General features: G+C 37.0%; 1 protein-coding gene across 4 annotated transcripts in view; it reads left to right on the plus strand.

Moving 5' to 3' along the window:
- cadm3 (cell adhesion molecule 3) overlaps window positions 1-17,664 on the plus strand; it is a 185,440-nt gene that overhangs the window by 150,325 nt on the left and 17,451 nt on the right. For 2 of the 4 annotated variants that reach the window (XM_038279259.1, XM_038279267.1), the window contains exons 8-9: window positions 16,691-16,863; window positions 17,214-17,546. In XM_038279259.1, the coding sequence (XP_038135187.1) occupies window positions 16,691-16,863; window positions 17,214-17,546 (506 nt within the window). The remainder of the gene's footprint in view (window positions 1-16,690; window positions 16,864-17,213; window positions 17,547-17,664) is intronic. The other 2 variants (XM_038279275.1, XM_038279283.1) reach the window with 1 other exon arrangement.

The following is a 17,664-nucleotide window of genomic DNA, read 5'->3' on the forward strand; positions in this document are numbered from 1 at the left end:
GTGGAAGGAAAGAAGATGGGTATAGTCTGAGTTGCACTGGATGCCAAAGTTCATACTTTCACATCTGATTGTTCTCTCTGGTATCACTTTAAACAAGACAGTGTTTAAACTTTCTCTCCAAATATTAGGAAAATAATCTGATCAGCGGTTGCTGCATTGTTTCCTTGCAGCAAGAAGGTCCTAGTATAAAATATATAATTCTGGAATTTTTCTGCATTGAGTTTGTATGTTCTTTTATGCATGTGGTGGATTCTTTCTGGGTACTAAAATAGTGTAAAAACATTCATTTTAGGGCAACTGGTCTGTCTAAAACTGCCCTAATGATTCTGTGAATGTGTGACCTTGCATTGATCACCCTGTATAGACAATAAACCGAAGGATGTATGATGATAATGTCTCTCCATTGAAACCAAAACGGAATCATTAGATGATGGCTGTAATTTTACAAAAACCCCAACTCAGATAAAAAAAGTAATTGCGATGGATCCCGCAAAGACTAAAGCTTCTCCAGCCGAAGCTGGTTCATGTTGGAAATCTTTATAATGGTAATCGGAACGACTTGGGCTCAATTCAAAGGACCCAAAAGCAAGACACCAAAGGCAAGGCAGGGGAGACAAAAAAGGGAGATTTACTTCAAAAAGAAGATGTAAGGTTACAAAAATCAGGTGGGAAAAAACAACTCAGGAGGAGCAGCCAGAGGCAGAATCTGATACATGGGAGGGACTCGTCAGGAATAGCTGAACACTAGAAAGTGACTACACTGAGCTCCAAGCAGAGGGCTGACGCCCCATCGTGGCTTTAAATGCTAAAAGGACTGATTAGTAAAGTGGCTTCAGATGAACAGAGGAAAGGGTAAAAAGGCAAAGATCAGGTTCACACCCTCACAGTCTAAGACACTGCTGCTGAGGGAGCGAGTTCATGATGGTTTGAAATAGTTTAAAACAGAGGAACTAATGAGTCGCGCTGTTGTGAGTGCCCACGCTGCCTGGAAACAATGCATCATCACTGCAGCAAAAAAAGAGCTCCCTTTTTGTCACTTTACAGCAGTTATACATTACAGACTGTCACCAGGAAGCCCATAAGCATACATTAAATGCTTCAAGGACTTTTACTATAAATATGGGGAAATAGCAGCAAATATGCCAAGAATATAGATTTTTTTCAGTCAGTATTTGAATCATTTCCTTACATTATATCTTCTTTTGTTTTTTAACACAGAGCAAGTCGGAATAAATAACAAGGCTTACAGAATTGGAAATAAGAGCTGTGCTATGTCTGTACCAGAGCCTGAATCTGTCTGTGTCGATTGGACCTCCCCAAGTATCCATGTGTCTCTTTATGTTTAAGGTCTCATTAGGTTTCAGCACTTTAGTGACTACCTAATTAGCGTGCCACAGTAATTAGGATCTTTAAAGGAAAACCAGCTTGGAACAAGTAAATTTATTCTCTGTAACAAGGGTTATCATTTAACTGTTACTTTTGTGTTTTTCTTTTTTTTCTATATTTTATCTTTTTTTAGTTATGGAAGCATTATTTTGTGGCCTCTTTAGGAATAACAGTGTGTCCTTAAAATTAAGTTCTGTTCAAAAGGTTATGTGGTGTTGATAAATTACTAAGCAGTAATAATTCATTCTAGATTCATTTTTTCTAAGTTGTGGTAATTGTCTCTTGTTACCTTTAGTTAGAATAGAACACAATAGGTGAGGATGAGGAAGATGTTGTAAATATATATATATATATAATTTTTTTTTTTGGGACAAACCTTCTCATTTAAAGAGTTTTCTTTAGTTTCATGACTATGAAAATTGAAGATTCAAACTGAAGGCATGCAAACTATGAATTAACACATGTGGAATTATATACTTAACAAATAAGTGTGGAACAAGTGAAAATATGTCTTATATTCTTGGTTCTTCAAAGTAGCCACCTTTTGCTTAGATTGCTACTTCACAGACTCGTATGAACTTATCCTCAGCAGTAGACCTGGCTCTTGGTCTTTCTTTCCTGCGGCGGTCCTCATGTGAGCCAGTTTCTTTGAAGTGCTTGATGGTTTTTGGGACGGCAGTTGGGGACACTTTCAAAGTTTTGCCAATTTTTTGGTCTGACAGACTTTCTTTCTTGCCATAATGCAAATTCTAAGAGTCTAGTCAGTAGGACTAACAGCTGTGTGTCCGCCTGACTTCTGCACAACACAACTGATGGTCCCAACCACATTTATTAGGCAAGAAATCCCACTTATTAAACCTGATGGGGGATACCTGTGAAGTGAAAACCATTTCAGGTGATTATCACTTGAAGCTCATCAAGAGAATGCTGACAGTATGCAAAGCAGCAATCAAAACAAAAGTTTCCTATTTTGAAGAACCTAGAATAAAAGACATTGTTTGACTTTTTTCACACTTTTTGTGAAAGTATATAATTCCACATGCTTTAATTCATAGTTTTGATGCCTTCAGTGTTAAGTTTTCATAGTCATGAAAATAAAGAGAACTCTTTGAATGAGAAGGTTGGTCAAAACTTTTAGTTCGTATGATATATATATATATATATATATATATATATATATATATATATATATATATATATATATATATATATATATATAATCACATTCTTTCTTGTTTACATGGACAAAAAATGGGTCACAGTAAACACAAGAAAGCGTGTCACTGATAATGAAATATTGTTCTATATATATATGTATATATATATATATATATATATATATATATATATATATATATATATATATATAATCACATTCTTTCTTGTTTACATGGACAAAAAATGGGTCACAGTAAACACAAGAAAGCGTGTCACTGATAATGAAATATTGTTCTATATATATATGTATATATATATATATATATATATATATATATATATATATATATAGAGAGAGAGAGAGAGAGAGAGAATATATATAGATATATATTCTATATATATATATATTCCATATATCTACTATATATAATTATATATATAATCTTGCAACACCTGTTGGAGCAATAACTTGAAGGTTGGATTAGGACCCATGTACATTTCCATCACCCACAGTGAGGAGGATGATAAGCAAGAAAGAAGGACCTGCACATCTGAAGCAATGTGTCAGACACATTCAACACTGGGCTAGACTGGACTCTGGGTTTCCTTGGTGTAAAAAAATCTTTGTTGCAGAATTTGATGTGAACAGTATTTTAAAAGCAGAGTCACTGTAAGTTATAAAAGATTCAGAGAATATAGGACAGAGTTTAAATACTTGATGTATAATAATTCAACAAGGACTAAATTTGAAAGGATGTTAAAATATTCTACATTAACCATTTTCACACTTTTGATGCTGGAATGCTTCAAATATGCCTTTGGGCTTGTCTGCCTGCTCCAATGTCTTGGAGGATGTAACCTGGATTTAGGCTAAATACAGACCCTGAGAGAAGTGTTTTCTGCAGGCAAGAATTTTTGTGCTTATAATCTCTAAATAGAACTTCAACAAACTAATAACAAATCACAGCCCAGTATAAAGACAAAAAACAAAAAAAAAAGTGTAAACCCCACATTGTAGGTACACAACAATTAGCACAAACAAACTGAAAATATTCTCACACCTGCAGGGTGCTTGTAGAGGTACCAATAATAACCATGTTCAGAAAAAAACAAACTTGTAAGTAATCACACATTAACATGTTCAATTCCTGAAAACCCCCCTCAGCAAATAGTTACCTGTTCAAACATGACTCAGAAAAAAAACATAGTTCCTTGTACAAACTCTCATATGGTTTGTACACAATTGCTCTCAAGAAAACTAACACAGAAACAAGCCAGCATCTTAAATCCTACCCACACAAATACACTCTTCTTCTGGCCTCTCTGCATTATAGATGAACCTCCATCGATCCCCTCTGCCATCCTCCTGCTCCTCTCCTCCCTGCCTGTGCCCATCCTCTCCATCGTTTGGTATCTCTGCGCTGGCATGTCACTCACACCTCATTTGCTCCTTTCTGCCTTGTCACGCCACCTCCTCTACCACTTCTATCCATCCTTTCCTATATTTCTCCTTCTCCTGACACTCACCTTTTCACCCCCAACGCACCATCAGCTCGGCCGTCCTGTCATCCTTTGCCTATTGAGCCGTTGTCGTCCTGTCACCATTTCAGGAGAGGGATGAGGAAACAGACTAACTGCTAAATTTGACTGTCAGCTTAAAAAAACAGAGGAGGCTGATGGGAAGGAGGTGGCTGTCATTACATGTAAGCATTGAAACAGTAAAAGTGGCTATGACGGAATCTTAGGGGCGGACCAGCTGAAAATCTGTCTGTGATACAATAGCACTCAGTGGAGGAAACTATCCTTTTGAATTATGCATGCTTTTACAGGAGGAATGGCCCTTTGCTGCAGTAATAAATGGATCTTTCTTGTCATAATGGACTTGTCAGTGCAAGAGTTCAGGAGATTCTATAAATATACTTTAAGGCAAAATATTATTATGTTTTAGAGCCAGAATTGTGGTGACCGAGGAATAAAAATGCTGTGTAATTAAATGGTTTCTTAACAAAGTCAAGAGGTCATGCAAACTCAGAAATTAGACCAGCTAATTTAAGAAAAGACCAGCAAACACAAAAAGGACCCTAACGTACAGACAAAAAAATACATGCAAAGAGAAAAAAATGTTAGGGAAAAAAGATGCAGTAACAGCAAGTAGATAAAAGCACTAATCTAAATATCAGTATTTAACCTTCCTTTTGATCTACAACATGTGTAGTATTGGCTTGAAATAACTATTCAGAGCCAGATACTATATTTCTCCTTATATTTCTCAAATTAATGAGCAACTACATTGGATTGCGGAAGAAAAAAATATATTTTGGCTATAATTTTATTATAAGACAAAAACATAATTTACTTCAATTCAATTCAGTTTTTATATATAGTGCCAATCCACAACACACCTCATCTCAAGGCACTTTAAAGAGAAAATTAAACCAGATCATTCTGTCAAATTGATTCAAAGTTTTCTATCTAAGGAAAACCAGTTAATTGCATTGACCCAAAGCAATCCCTCACACTGAGCATGCTTGTAGAGATAGTGGAGAGGAAAAACTCCCTTTTAACAGGAAGAAACCTCCAGCAGAACCAGGCTCAGTGTGAGCGGCCATCTGCCGAGGCCGACTGGGGTTCAAGGAGACAGAAGCAGAGGTGCAAAAGGCAACTGTAAAAGGCGGCCCCATCCAGGAAACACACAGCCAGGCAGATGAGCTCCGACTCAGTTTTTGACATGGTAGACCATGCTATGTTATTAGTTGTCCAGCAGTCTAAGGGTGTCAAAGTCATGACCCTTCATTGGCTTTACTCTTCTACGTGGCATAAGCTTTTCTCTCAAGCTTTGAATTGTGGAGTACCTCAAGGCTCCACCTTAGGGTCTTTTTCCATGTATATAGTTTCTTAGGATTTTATTCTAAGGTATTGTTTATCACAGTGCTGATGAACCCTAAATGTATCTTCTGTTCAGAGCTAGAGGGAGCCTCTTTGTACTGAAACCAGTAAGCTGTTTAAATGACACCTGGACAAAGATAAACTTGATACATTTAGTTAGAAATAAGACAGAGGGGATTTTTTGCGAGGGCAAAAATGATCTGCTAGCACTATTCTTGGTCCTAGGACTTTGATTAATTTTACTGCTGTTAAATATTTTGTTGTTTCTTTTGAATTTTTTTTGTATATATTTCATAAACAGTTCAGTGCCATTATCCATATTAGCTTTAATGCATCCCTCAAATAGAGAGGTATAAATAGGATGGTAAAGGTGAACCAAAAACATGATTAAATTGGTGGGAAAAAAATGGAATGAACAAAGCTGAAGATGATATGTCTGATTACACAATACATACTCACTCCCAACCCGTCCAATACTGCAACTTGGTCAAAGCCCCCTGCTTTTTGAATGCTGACACCATTGTCATATATTGTGGTCTAAATGAAATGCTGCGGACTTTGAGTCACGCAACACGTTCAGGATCCGCAACAAAGCCTAATTAAATTTTAGCCTACAAAGTTACTACTGATATGTTCAGGAGTGTATGCCAACATGATACTAGTGTTTCTTCAGGTTTATGGGTTAGGGTTAGGTTCAGGTTAGTGATACTGTAGGTTTTCACCTTACAGTTCATGCTACATTTTCGCAATTTCCTGACACAACATTTAAAGCACCTTGCGCATCAATAAATCACGAGTGGGGTACCCCGAGACTTGACCAATTATCATTGTTTGATGATTTGGGAATGAGACTGTGTTTGATTACATGGTCAAGAAACAAAAACAGCAAAAACATAGCTGAATTCGACCAATTAGAAAAACTAAAAGAGTCTCTAATGAGACTGAAAACCCAAATATCCAAGACGTAAGCATAATTAATTAGCTCAAAAAGTAAACTAAACTGAACCATAGAACACAATGGAAAACAGAGAAAACTTAAACGCAAAAGAAAATCAAAAACCATAAAGCACTCCAAACATGATGGACTTGATCTGAGAAGACTGAACTTTTTCTGTTGTTGCACCCAAAATCTGAAAGAACCTCCCATCTTTTTAACTTGCCATTAATTCCAGGGAAACAAATAAATCAGACTGTATAAAAATATAAAAAATATTTACTGTTCATTTGTTTTGTTTTGTTTTGTTTGTCCTTTCATCATTTTATGTTTTGTTTTAATATATTTGTGAACCCGTAAATCAATTTGGTTACTCTTTAAATAAAGATTGATGGATTGACGTTCTGCCTACACCATAGAAAACAGATGCTCATCACAAAAAACATTGCTGTTTAGAACCGGAGCAGAAATCATGTCTGCTGAAAATTCTGGAAGATTCCTAGTTTGAACTGAAGTTTTTCTTTCAAGTTGTCATTCACCATAGCTGTAATTTGCAAGCAGATCATGCTCTCCACAGAACATTGGTTAAATCCTTGAAGTAATTTGTAAAGATTCTAAGCTGCATTATTCCTAATTACATAATTTTACATAGAAGTCAACCCTGTTACACTGGAAAAATCTAGAAATAGGTAAAAAATTTCTTAAATTAAGGTATCTACCCTTATTTTGAGTAGGTAAATGAGGCCGTTTGCTAATGGGATGAGTATTTTCACTCTTAGTATAAGATAATTACTTTATACACATGTGAAATAAGACAAAAAGGTTTCACTTCTTTCCTCAATTCAAGAAAAAATGCCTTTTTTTTTTATTAAAAAATGACTTATGTAGATTAGAATTTTTTGCAGTATATAAGTGAAATTTAACCTGCAGGCTTGGCCATTATTACAACTTGACTTGGTGGACATTTGTTGTGTTTCAGTTCGGTGTTTGAGAAGTAATGTCATTATTATTATGCAACCTTTGCCTGCTTTCTATGGCTTTGAATACTTTTATACTTTTTTTCATATCCCTTAATTTAGCTATTGAAATAAAATATAAAAAACATATATTCCGTGTTGGTAGCCTACACTTAGGTGAAATTTTAAAGAAATCCAAATGATGACATCCTCTGCAAAGTATATAAATGTTTTGTGCATAAAGAAGTTTTAGAGAGGACTATTGAAAAAATAAGGGAATGAAGAAGGGAATGGGAAAATCGGCAGGGGAAAAGAGAAGAAGAGGGGTGGTAGTGTGAAGTGAAGTGAAGCGATGTGTGGGTGGAAGGGAGACAGAAAGATGGTGACAAGCAACAAATGACCAAGACAGGCAGTGAGAGAGAAAACAAGAAGAGCTCAGTGTGTGCGTCGGTGTGTGTGTGTGTGAGATAGAAAAAACCAGAGGGGACGGTAACATGCTCAGCTGTGTGAATCGCTGCGTGTGGATGAGCTAGTGTCCAATCAAATCAGATACAGGTCGCCCCTGCAGCTGTCAGTCAAAACCCAATCACTGCAACAACACCTTTCCTCCGACACACCCAGCCACTCAGCTCCATCAGGCTGCCCTGCCCAATCAGGCTCAATAAATGTCACACTCCATTCCCCTATACACACTCTTTTTTTTATTGGAGCAGTTTTATCGTTTTAGATTTAACAGAATTGCTAAGCATATCAAATTCTTTCCTGTTTCATTGAGACCCAGCAGCAAAAAGAAAAGGCTGAGAGAACATGGCTCCACAGTATATTTCGTATCTGTATGATCAACGCAGCCAACAAGTGTTCATAATCTAATCACATTTCCTCTCCTCTAGTCATTCTACGAGTTAAGCTCCTTGTTCTGTGTTCATTTAACACGTTTAAAGCCAAGATAGTTTAAGAACTCAAACCTATTTCATGCAAGCATCTGTAAGTGTTCAAGGTCATGGTCAGCTTTAGAAAACAGCAGGAAAGCGTGTAATAAGATTACAGCAAGCTATAAATTATTTTTTGACATGGCTGCCTATGCTTTACATCACTCTTACTGTCGATGGTTACGTTGAGAAACCCCCTAGTTTTGCAGTGATACCTACTTTATTCCTCTTGGTATATATGCTTTCTCCTGATAATGAAATAATTATCTTCATGCAGTGCTTCAAATTAGCTTTTCCTACAGTGCTTGCTGCATTATTTAGATGAGTTTCAGTTCCAAGACCCTGATCACATTCAGGCTTTAAAAAATGACATATGACATTAAAATAAAACATGTTTTTCATTCTTAATTAAACAGAACCTCAAAACTAAAAAAAGAAGAAAAATTAAACCAATCAATCAATAAATCAATCTATCTATCTATCTATCTATCTATCTATCTATCTATCTATCTATCTATCTATCTATCTATCTATCTATCTATCTATCTATCTATCTATCTATCTATCTATCTATCATCTATCTATCTATCTATCTGTCTGTCTGTCTGTCTGTCTGTCTGTCTGTCTGTCTGCCATCCATCCATCCATCCATCCATCCATCCATCCATCCATCCATCCATCCATCCATCCATTTTTTTCCAGATATAAATAGAGTATTTTATAGTAATGAATCACCTGTTATACTTGCTAAAAGGCACCTAATGGTGTAATGGATGTAAAACAATTAAATTGACAAACAGATTTTTTTTTCTCTTTCAAGGAGAAAACAGCAACTATCTAGAATGGCTGACAGGAACTACATCACAGCTCCAGGCTTACGTTTAATTGAAATTATTTACTTGACACACGTTTGTGTTTGTCCTTCAGTATGTAAGAAATACTCTCCTAACAACATAGTATGCATTGGCCTAGTGCTTAGAGAAATGCGCTTGTGCCTTGAGAAGCTTCCGGATTGATCCCCAAAGCTTGCAATCTGGGTCCCTGAGAGAGCCCCTTAACTCCAGAGTGCTCGCCAGGCGCCGCACTGTGGCAGCCCACTGCTCCTCAATGGGATGGGTTAAGATACAGAAGTGAATTACTCCATTGTGCAATCAATGATGTTCAATTATTATTATTATTATTATCAGTTCTGCTTTATTAGACTGCTTCCTTTGGATAATGCTTTTCACTGAAGCATTGATTGCATTTTATGAAAATGGCACAAAGCTTTTTCATAGATTTGGAAGTGAGCATTGCTGCCACCAACTGTTTTGCATGCAGAAAAAAAGTACAGAAAAACTGGAGGAGAAAACATAGAAGAAAAAGTGCATGTGTAACAGCCAAGCCTGGAGTATAGAATACAAGGGCAGCCAGACATTGTAGTCAGGGACTAAGCAAAGAAAGTAGTGACAGCTCCAAATTGGCAGCATCATTAAGAAGGAATGTGAGAAGCTCAAGAAATACCAAGAGCTCAGAGGAAATTGAAAGTAATAGAGAGTAAAGGCCTCAGAGGTATGTCAGTGGTGATCTGTGCACTTAGAGCTGTAACACTCAAACTGAGCAAGTAGCTATTGCTGAATTCAGGAACAACCTCTGAGATGTCGGTGGAGTCCTAGTAATGACTAAGATACTGTGCAGAACCCCTATGCTCATGAGCCTCTGTAGAGGACATCAGTGGGCCAGAGACATCTCAGCCAATCAGATCCAGATCCAATAATTAACTCAAAGCAAAGGTGTTGTTTAAGGGAAGATGTGGGAGATTTCCAAAGGGATTTACTGTAAAGCAGAACTGATCAAAAGTCATCTTTATATGGTGCGGATTTGCACCATAAAATGCAGCATCATTGCTGCACCGGTGTGTAGCCATGTCCCCCACCCATCCCAGCTGCAGCTGGATCAGAGGAGCGTCTCACTGGGTCAGCCTGACAGTTTGGATATTAAGGGAAGATATTTAAAATTGGAAGAAAAAAAAGAGATAAGAATGAAAGAAATAGAATTGGGCTTAATTAACAATGCAAAAAAGAAGGGGGAGGGATGCATTCAGCAGAGAAGGAAAAAAGAATATGCTTCACCAGCCTGCTCCATTGCATTCATAGAAAAACTCCTCCTAACTCCTTTAATTTGCCTGTCAAGACCGGATTCTTCCACAGTTTCTTCGTGTGATTTTAGGTGAGGCGTTTTTTTTATTTTCAGACTTCAAGTAAGATAACAACTCCTCATCCATCAGAGGCTCTCAGCTGGCATCTGCAGTGTCCAGCTAACAGGGGCTTTCAAAGGCTAGAGAAACAGTGTGAAAAAATAAAATCACTAAAACATTTTTGAAAAATTTCTTTTTAAATAAAATCTCCTGTTTTCATATCATTGTCCAAGTTACTCAAACAGTGCCCTCTTACAAACTCCAGCAGCACTTTCTCTGTCTGCTAAAGCCAATGCCATTTTACTTAAGTGACAGAAACCATATGCAGCCTGCCATATTAGATTGAAGCTTAGCGTTCTTAGAAAATCTACACACCAAACAAAAGAGCTAATAATAATATTATTGATTTTCCAATGTAGCAAAAGTTTTCCACAGTTCAGAAACCTTTTGCTAAACCCCATTGGAGGTTCCAGAATATATTCATAGGTGTGGCCAGGCAGGGGACTATTAGCACTGAGGGGCGGCCGAAAACCGATAGGCACCAGAAACATCTTATGGTCAAATTTAACTGATCAAAATAAACTAACGAACGATCACAACATCTTAATTTCTAAATAGACCACTGAAGACAGACCAGTTTTTCATTAGGGTCCTTGCTGATAAAGCTATGCACATATTTATATATTAGTGCCTTTTAAAGGAATTTAGGTCTCTACATAATATTAACATTAAATGGGTTGAGCAATGTTTTTTTTTGGTTAATTACACAGAAGACTCCTAGGTGACTGCAGAGAAGAACTGTCCCCTTTAAAACCTAGAAACAAATTTGTAAAAGAGCAAACATTCTGCATTTGTCCTTGTCTTTGTTCTTGTCTTCGGTTAATTCCATTTTTAGTTAATATACAAGTGTTAAAATGTAAAAGTAAGAAATTCCACATGATGGTGATACTGCTGCCACCATCAGGCTTAGAGGAGAACTGCTTGTTCCAGGGCTATTTAACTACACCCCAGGGGGAACGGAAAATCACCTGCTAGGGGTGGCAAATGGTCGGCTGGGGCAGCCATGATCTCGTGGCCACCCTTCTCGATCCGCTCCTGTTGATCGCGTTTTTGTGGAGCGTACTCTGCAGTTTCTTGTAAATTTCCATTTTCAGCAGTTCGTATAAGTTGGGTCCCTTACATCACACACTGTAAAAGCCTTTGGTGTATTAACATAACATCAATTTCAGAGATTTTACAGAAAGGTTTCTCTGATAAATCAACCGGTGTTCCTCGCTGCAGTCATTTCTTACCCGTCAACATCCTCTACTGACAGCTATGAGCGAACCAGTTGTCAACAATGTCAATGTAGTACCATGCAATGAGCCACATCAAAAATGCAAAGGAATAAACAACTTGCATTTGTTTTACAATTTTGCTCTTTCTTTTGTTTTTAGGTGCACAAACAGATGAGAACAGATACTTGATAAATATTAATGAGGTTAATGGTACAGTATGCTTTAGGGAGGGAATATTTACATGTGCCAATATGTATGAAATTCAGTGCATGGGGCTAAAACTGCTTTTGTCAAATTGATGGTCTGCAGTTGAACTGCTGTTCAGATTAGCCTATTAAATGTTCGGCTTCATTAGGCAAGGCAAAAGCAGAGTTTTATTTACTTTCCAAGACATGCTGCAATGCTGTAAGTAATATGAATATACATGAAATGGCATAGAGTGGGGTCTTACAACATAATGAAGTAAGGTGTTAAAAAATGATCTCTGCACTCCTGAATGGTCTACAAAAGCGTGTGATGCAATGCTATACATATATTACTCATATCAAAAGTTTTCAGCTGATCCCTGCTGGCATAAGGTATGGCTCAAAGAAAAATACACCTCGCCTATTCAGCCAGGCCAACAACCCCCTCTTAACGCTCCCCTTTCAGAGACATAGACAGGTATCAGTTATTGCAGGCTAACAAAGAACTCAAATGACCCCCATTCCTAATGGGTGGGCCCGCTTTTCAGGTTCAATTTGCATGTTTTCTAAGCCAAAACAAGGCTTTGTTTTTGGTTCACTCTATAAATCTTTGAACTCAATGCTGTTTCCTTCATTTTGAACTGAACAAGCTTCCTAGATAGGAGGCAAAACATCTTAAAACTTTTTTCTTTTTTTGAATGGCTATTACCAGGATGAGTGAGAATCTTCACCAGCAAATGATTCTCTTTAAACTTGTCTAATACTATGAGTACTCATCTCATTTGAACAGTCTGTTTAGGTAGTTTAAACATCCCCATTTCTTTAAATTATATGCAAATGTGTTTTTTTTAAGTGATTTTAAGTAGGTTATGTTTTTTGTGTTTGTCTCTGTGTATCTGTATTAGGGATTGAACGGTTTATGAAAACCGTCCGAAACGTTCGGTTCGACTGTCTCGGTTCGGTTTGCGTGTGTTGCGTTCGGTTCATGCGGTGCTCCTTTTTCTCATAGGCGAAGCGTTTACACTCCAGAGCAGAAGGTGGCAGTAATGAGACCAAAGCCAACCACCAGTAGTAAACAAGAAGAAGAAGAAGCTAAGCAGCGTAGCCGGGTGTAGCAGAAAAAAATCAGTTGTTGTGGAGAATTGTGTGGGTATGGCGAGTGGGAAAGAACAGGAGTTGGAAGACGCGCCAGCAGCACTTTATAGGTCTGCTGTATGGGACCGCTTTGCATTTAGAGTGACCTACGATGACGGCGGAAAGAAAGTTGTGGATAAAAGTTCAACAGTGTGCAAGCATTGTGCAACACGTGTTGTACTATACAAGACATAATAGATTTTACTAACAATCAACATATACCGAAGCGAACGGAAAACTGTGACCACGAAACCGAACCGTGGATTTTGTGAACCGTTCCACCCCTAATCTGTATACAGGAAAATTCATAGATTGATTTTAGAAAACATTTTATCAGAGGTCCCTCATGGAAGGGAAAAAGCCAGTACATTTTGGTGATGATCCAAATATTAATCTGGATAGCAGAATTTTTTCAAAGATTCTCTAACATTGTGAGATAGGGATCTTTGGCAGAACAAGCAGTTCCCCACTAAACCAGAGGGTGGCAGCAGTGACTGTTGACAGCTTCAGCATCAGACTCAAAAAGTCTGCAGGTATTTTACTAAAGATGAAAACACAAAAAAAGGAACGTTGTTGGTTTGTTAGCAGGATCAATTGAAAACATATGAACGGATTTGATGGAAAATGTGCCTCATGCCAAAGAATCATTTATTTGCATTTTGTAAGGATCCAGATTATGTTTGAGTTTAAGCTAAAGTCACAATTCGGGGCAAGATTTGCTTCTTTCACCAATTGGGACTTATACTTTTTTTCTATTTTATTATTTAAAAAAATATATCATCTTTAATTATAGGTTTGTAATATTTATTATAACTCCTATTATATTTTGTGTTATTCACTACTTTAAAAAATCAAAACATTCATTTATTGCTGTTTATTGTGTTTTTATTAAGCTTAAAGTGTAAAATACAAAGTAAATATTTACACATCATCTTTTGTTGATCCTGGCCCTTAAAGCAGTATTTTTCTAAGGATAGGCATAGAGCATTTTTAAGATAAGGAAGGAGATAAAATGAAAGTTGTATATTATTGTGACAATGATCCCTTCTGCTGTTACTGAGTACAGAGAAAAATGTCTGACGTTAGAAATCAAACAGATTCAGTTCCCTTTTCTTCACCACTGAGTTTCACTGTTGGATTTTTAATGCCTGGTAGGAAGTAACAGCATCAGAGCTCTTTTGCTGAATCCTGCTGCCTTATGAGCCTCAAAACTATTGCTGAGAGCGAATGGATTCAAAACAGTTTTACTGCATCTATCTATTACCAAAAAAAATAAAAAATCATCTTTATACAGCTGATAGTGTTAAATATATTTCATCTATTGTTAAAAGATAATATCTAGATAATATGATTGAAAGTCTTGTCTGTAAATCTATAAAAACCTATCTCATCATTAAATAAAGCTGTTCTAAATATAAGAGTTTACTAATATAATACTCAAATTAGAGTTTTTTATAAAAAATGATTTAATAAAAAACAAACTAATCACATTATTTGAACAAAAACACTGAAACAGTCTTCTTGACAGTGGTGCTATAGTTGCAATAAAAATGTCTTCTAGCTATTCATTACTTTAATCAAATGTTTATTAATGCTTGCTAATGTTCACATAAAGGCAGTTTTTATATCCATTGAAAATATGATTTTATACTTGCATAATGTGACAGGTTTCTTGTGCTCTGACCTGTATTCGCTACTAAAGCATATTATCATTATATTTAATAACAGAACACAAGCAACAGCAGTTAAATGTGCAGTTATTGTTGAATTAATTGCATATTATGCCGCATTTAGTGGAAACGTAATACAGCAGCTGATTACATTTTATAGCAGGTAACCAGACGCACTTGTTTTAAATACATAATGCTTGGATAATCTTTTTTATTTGTCTTGGGAGAGCTGACTGAGTGTGCAAGCTCCTCCTTGGCATTTGTGTTCTTATAGTGAATGCAAAACTAACAAAGCGAAGCCAAGTGCTGAGGGACTGAACTGCTGTTTGGTTTACACAATGCAGCTTTAATTATGAGCAAGGAAGAGTTTTAATTTTATTTTTTTATTTTGATGTAATTGCAAATATAACGAGGAGGAGACTAATGCTCACTTAAAAGCTTTACGTCTACAGATTGCACCTTTATGTACATATTTCTAATCAGTGGAAGACATCCAGTTCTGTGCCTGATTCTGACTTGCAGTAATTGTAATTACTGTACAGCGCTTAAGGACTTTCCTATTTGCATAATTGATTCTTTTATCAAGTAACGTCTTGCTATCTCTCTCATATACAATCTGTTACGCTGAATGGATTTTTCTAACAAGGGCAGATCTGAAATGCTGATTCCGTTGTCTCCTTCTCCCTACATCTCTTTTCCAAGCGCACTCCTCTGTCTTTTTGATCATCATCATTCTGTCTGCTGCCAAACATCTAACTCCATCTCTTTCAATCCTGTCTAGCCTTGCATATGCATCCATACCTGCAGAATCTCTTTAGGGTGATTAAAACAAAAAAAATATGTTTTTTTTTTGTTATTCTCATTAAATTCTATGTAACTAATCAGGCTGGGGTTTTTCTAGCTTTGCACAAAAATACCTTAAGAACATTCACATTGATGGACAAGTTTTCAAAATAATTTTAGGATTTGTGTCTGTGCTGCAATAATAGCCTTGATATATTGTCCTCGTCTTACGTTTGTTTTAAGCTTCTAAGCAGGTTTCTTTGAATACTACCCTTAATTTAACTTCATACATATTATTATCTACAGTAACATGCTTTTCAGTCCTGCTTGAGAAAAAAATTTGTTTTAATGGTTATCATCAGGACACCTTGCAGTATAATCTGCATGCTGGCCAAAAATATTGATTTTTGATCTAATCAACTTCATTTACACATTTACTATATCTCCTATTTCTTTGTGGAAAACTGCAGATGAGAGTGATTTAGAGTCTGTCTTTCTAATATGGTTTTCTTTTTGCCACACTTACTGTACATACAGACTGGATTTGTAAGGCACTGATTTACACTGTGGTTTCCAACATGTTCTACCTGAGTTGTTGATCTCTGCTGCTCTTCCAGAGTTTCCATGGGTGTCATTCCACTTATTTTTTTGGTATTTATGGTATACTCATCTTACTCCTACATTATCTAACATAGAGGTTCTTATTTCAGCTGTTGACCCATGAAACAACAGTTAAAGGCTTGTGAAGGATATGGCAGAGTACAGAATAATTGCAATTCAATTAAAAGAGGGGTATAAAACCAACACAAACAGCCTGGCAGATGAATTAACCAACTATGTGACCTCTGAAGGCAGATTGGTTTAATAGATTCTGTGTCGAGATATTGCAAAAAAGCACCATGTCTAATGTGTGTCACAGTTAAAGATTCTGTTAGTGAAAACAATTCTTCAATTTTTGCTAAATGGCATGTTTTCTGTTATCTGTAAAATGAAATATTGATCAAACAGAATTAGATTAAAAAAAAAAAAAATATATATATATATATATATACAGTTATTTCCTGTCATCTGTGGCTCTTATCTTTATTTTTTCTCTTCTTTCTTCTCCTTGAACCCTTTCTCTGTCTTTATCCATCTTTTCACTCCACTGCTTGCTTACTTTATTAGCAGAATGTGCATATCAACTAGCTCATGTTTCTTGTTTTTATCTTCTCAGGCCCACCATCTTCAACTGGGAAAAGGTGGAGGGAGAGCTCCCCCCACTGGCCAAAGCAGAAGGAGCTCTGTTGTCTTTTTCAATGCTCAACAAATCAGATAACGGCATGTACATCTGCCATGCTGGCAACGACATTGGGAAGGGCAGTGGAAGCTACACACTTGACGTTCAAGGTAAGAGGAGAGAGGAAGAAACTGGACTGATAGGGATCTTTTACGTTTCTTCATCATACGTTTATTTCTATTTCTTCTGTTGTTTGTTGTGGCAATGCTTGTTCGTCCATCTTTTTCCTCTTCTGATTTTCTTTTTTGTTTTGTTTTGTTGTTTTTCTCATCCAACCGTGCAATCATTACCACCAAACCGCTTTTGCACATTATTGCGCCTTTTTTCCCTGGCTGTTGATGTGATGTGATTGTTCTACATGTTGGTCTGTTCTCTTTTATTATTTTTTATTTTATTTTGCGCTTTGCTTGCCTATCTATCTTTGCCTTGTAACTTATTCTCCACCACCTGACCTACAAAGATCCCAATGAACCCTACTTCCCAACTGCTACCCCTACGTTTTTCCCTCTGCCGAATTCCCCCATCCCCTCCTCCATCCCTGATGTCTTCCAAGGCTCAGGGTCAGACTCCCCTGACTTCCTCTCCACCTTTTCCCCTGACTCCTCCACTTTGACGTCTGTCATCTCATTGACAACCCCACCCTCTTCCACCACCACCCTTTCCAACGTCCTTTTCCCTGACTTGCCCTCCTCCCCTGACTCCTCCTCCCTCCCCCCATCACCTGTGACTCCTTCCCTTACATCCCAGACCCCTTCAGTTTCCGTCCAGACGAACGGAGTTAACACTTTCACAGGTAAAACCAGTTCCACTCTTGCACTTTCACAAGATGCTTAGTCATGGAGTAGAAAGGCGGGGGGGTCAGTACAGTCACTGGTATTTTCTGCTTTAACACACAAACTGCATAGCTGTTA

Source organism: Cyprinodon tularosa, unplaced genomic scaffold (assembly GCF_016077235.1).
Source record: "Cyprinodon tularosa strain WSP-4 unplaced genomic scaffold, ASM1607723v1 ctg102, whole genome shotgun sequence".
NCBI lineage: Eukaryota > Metazoa > Chordata > Actinopteri > Cyprinodontiformes > Cyprinodontidae > Cyprinodon > Cyprinodon tularosa.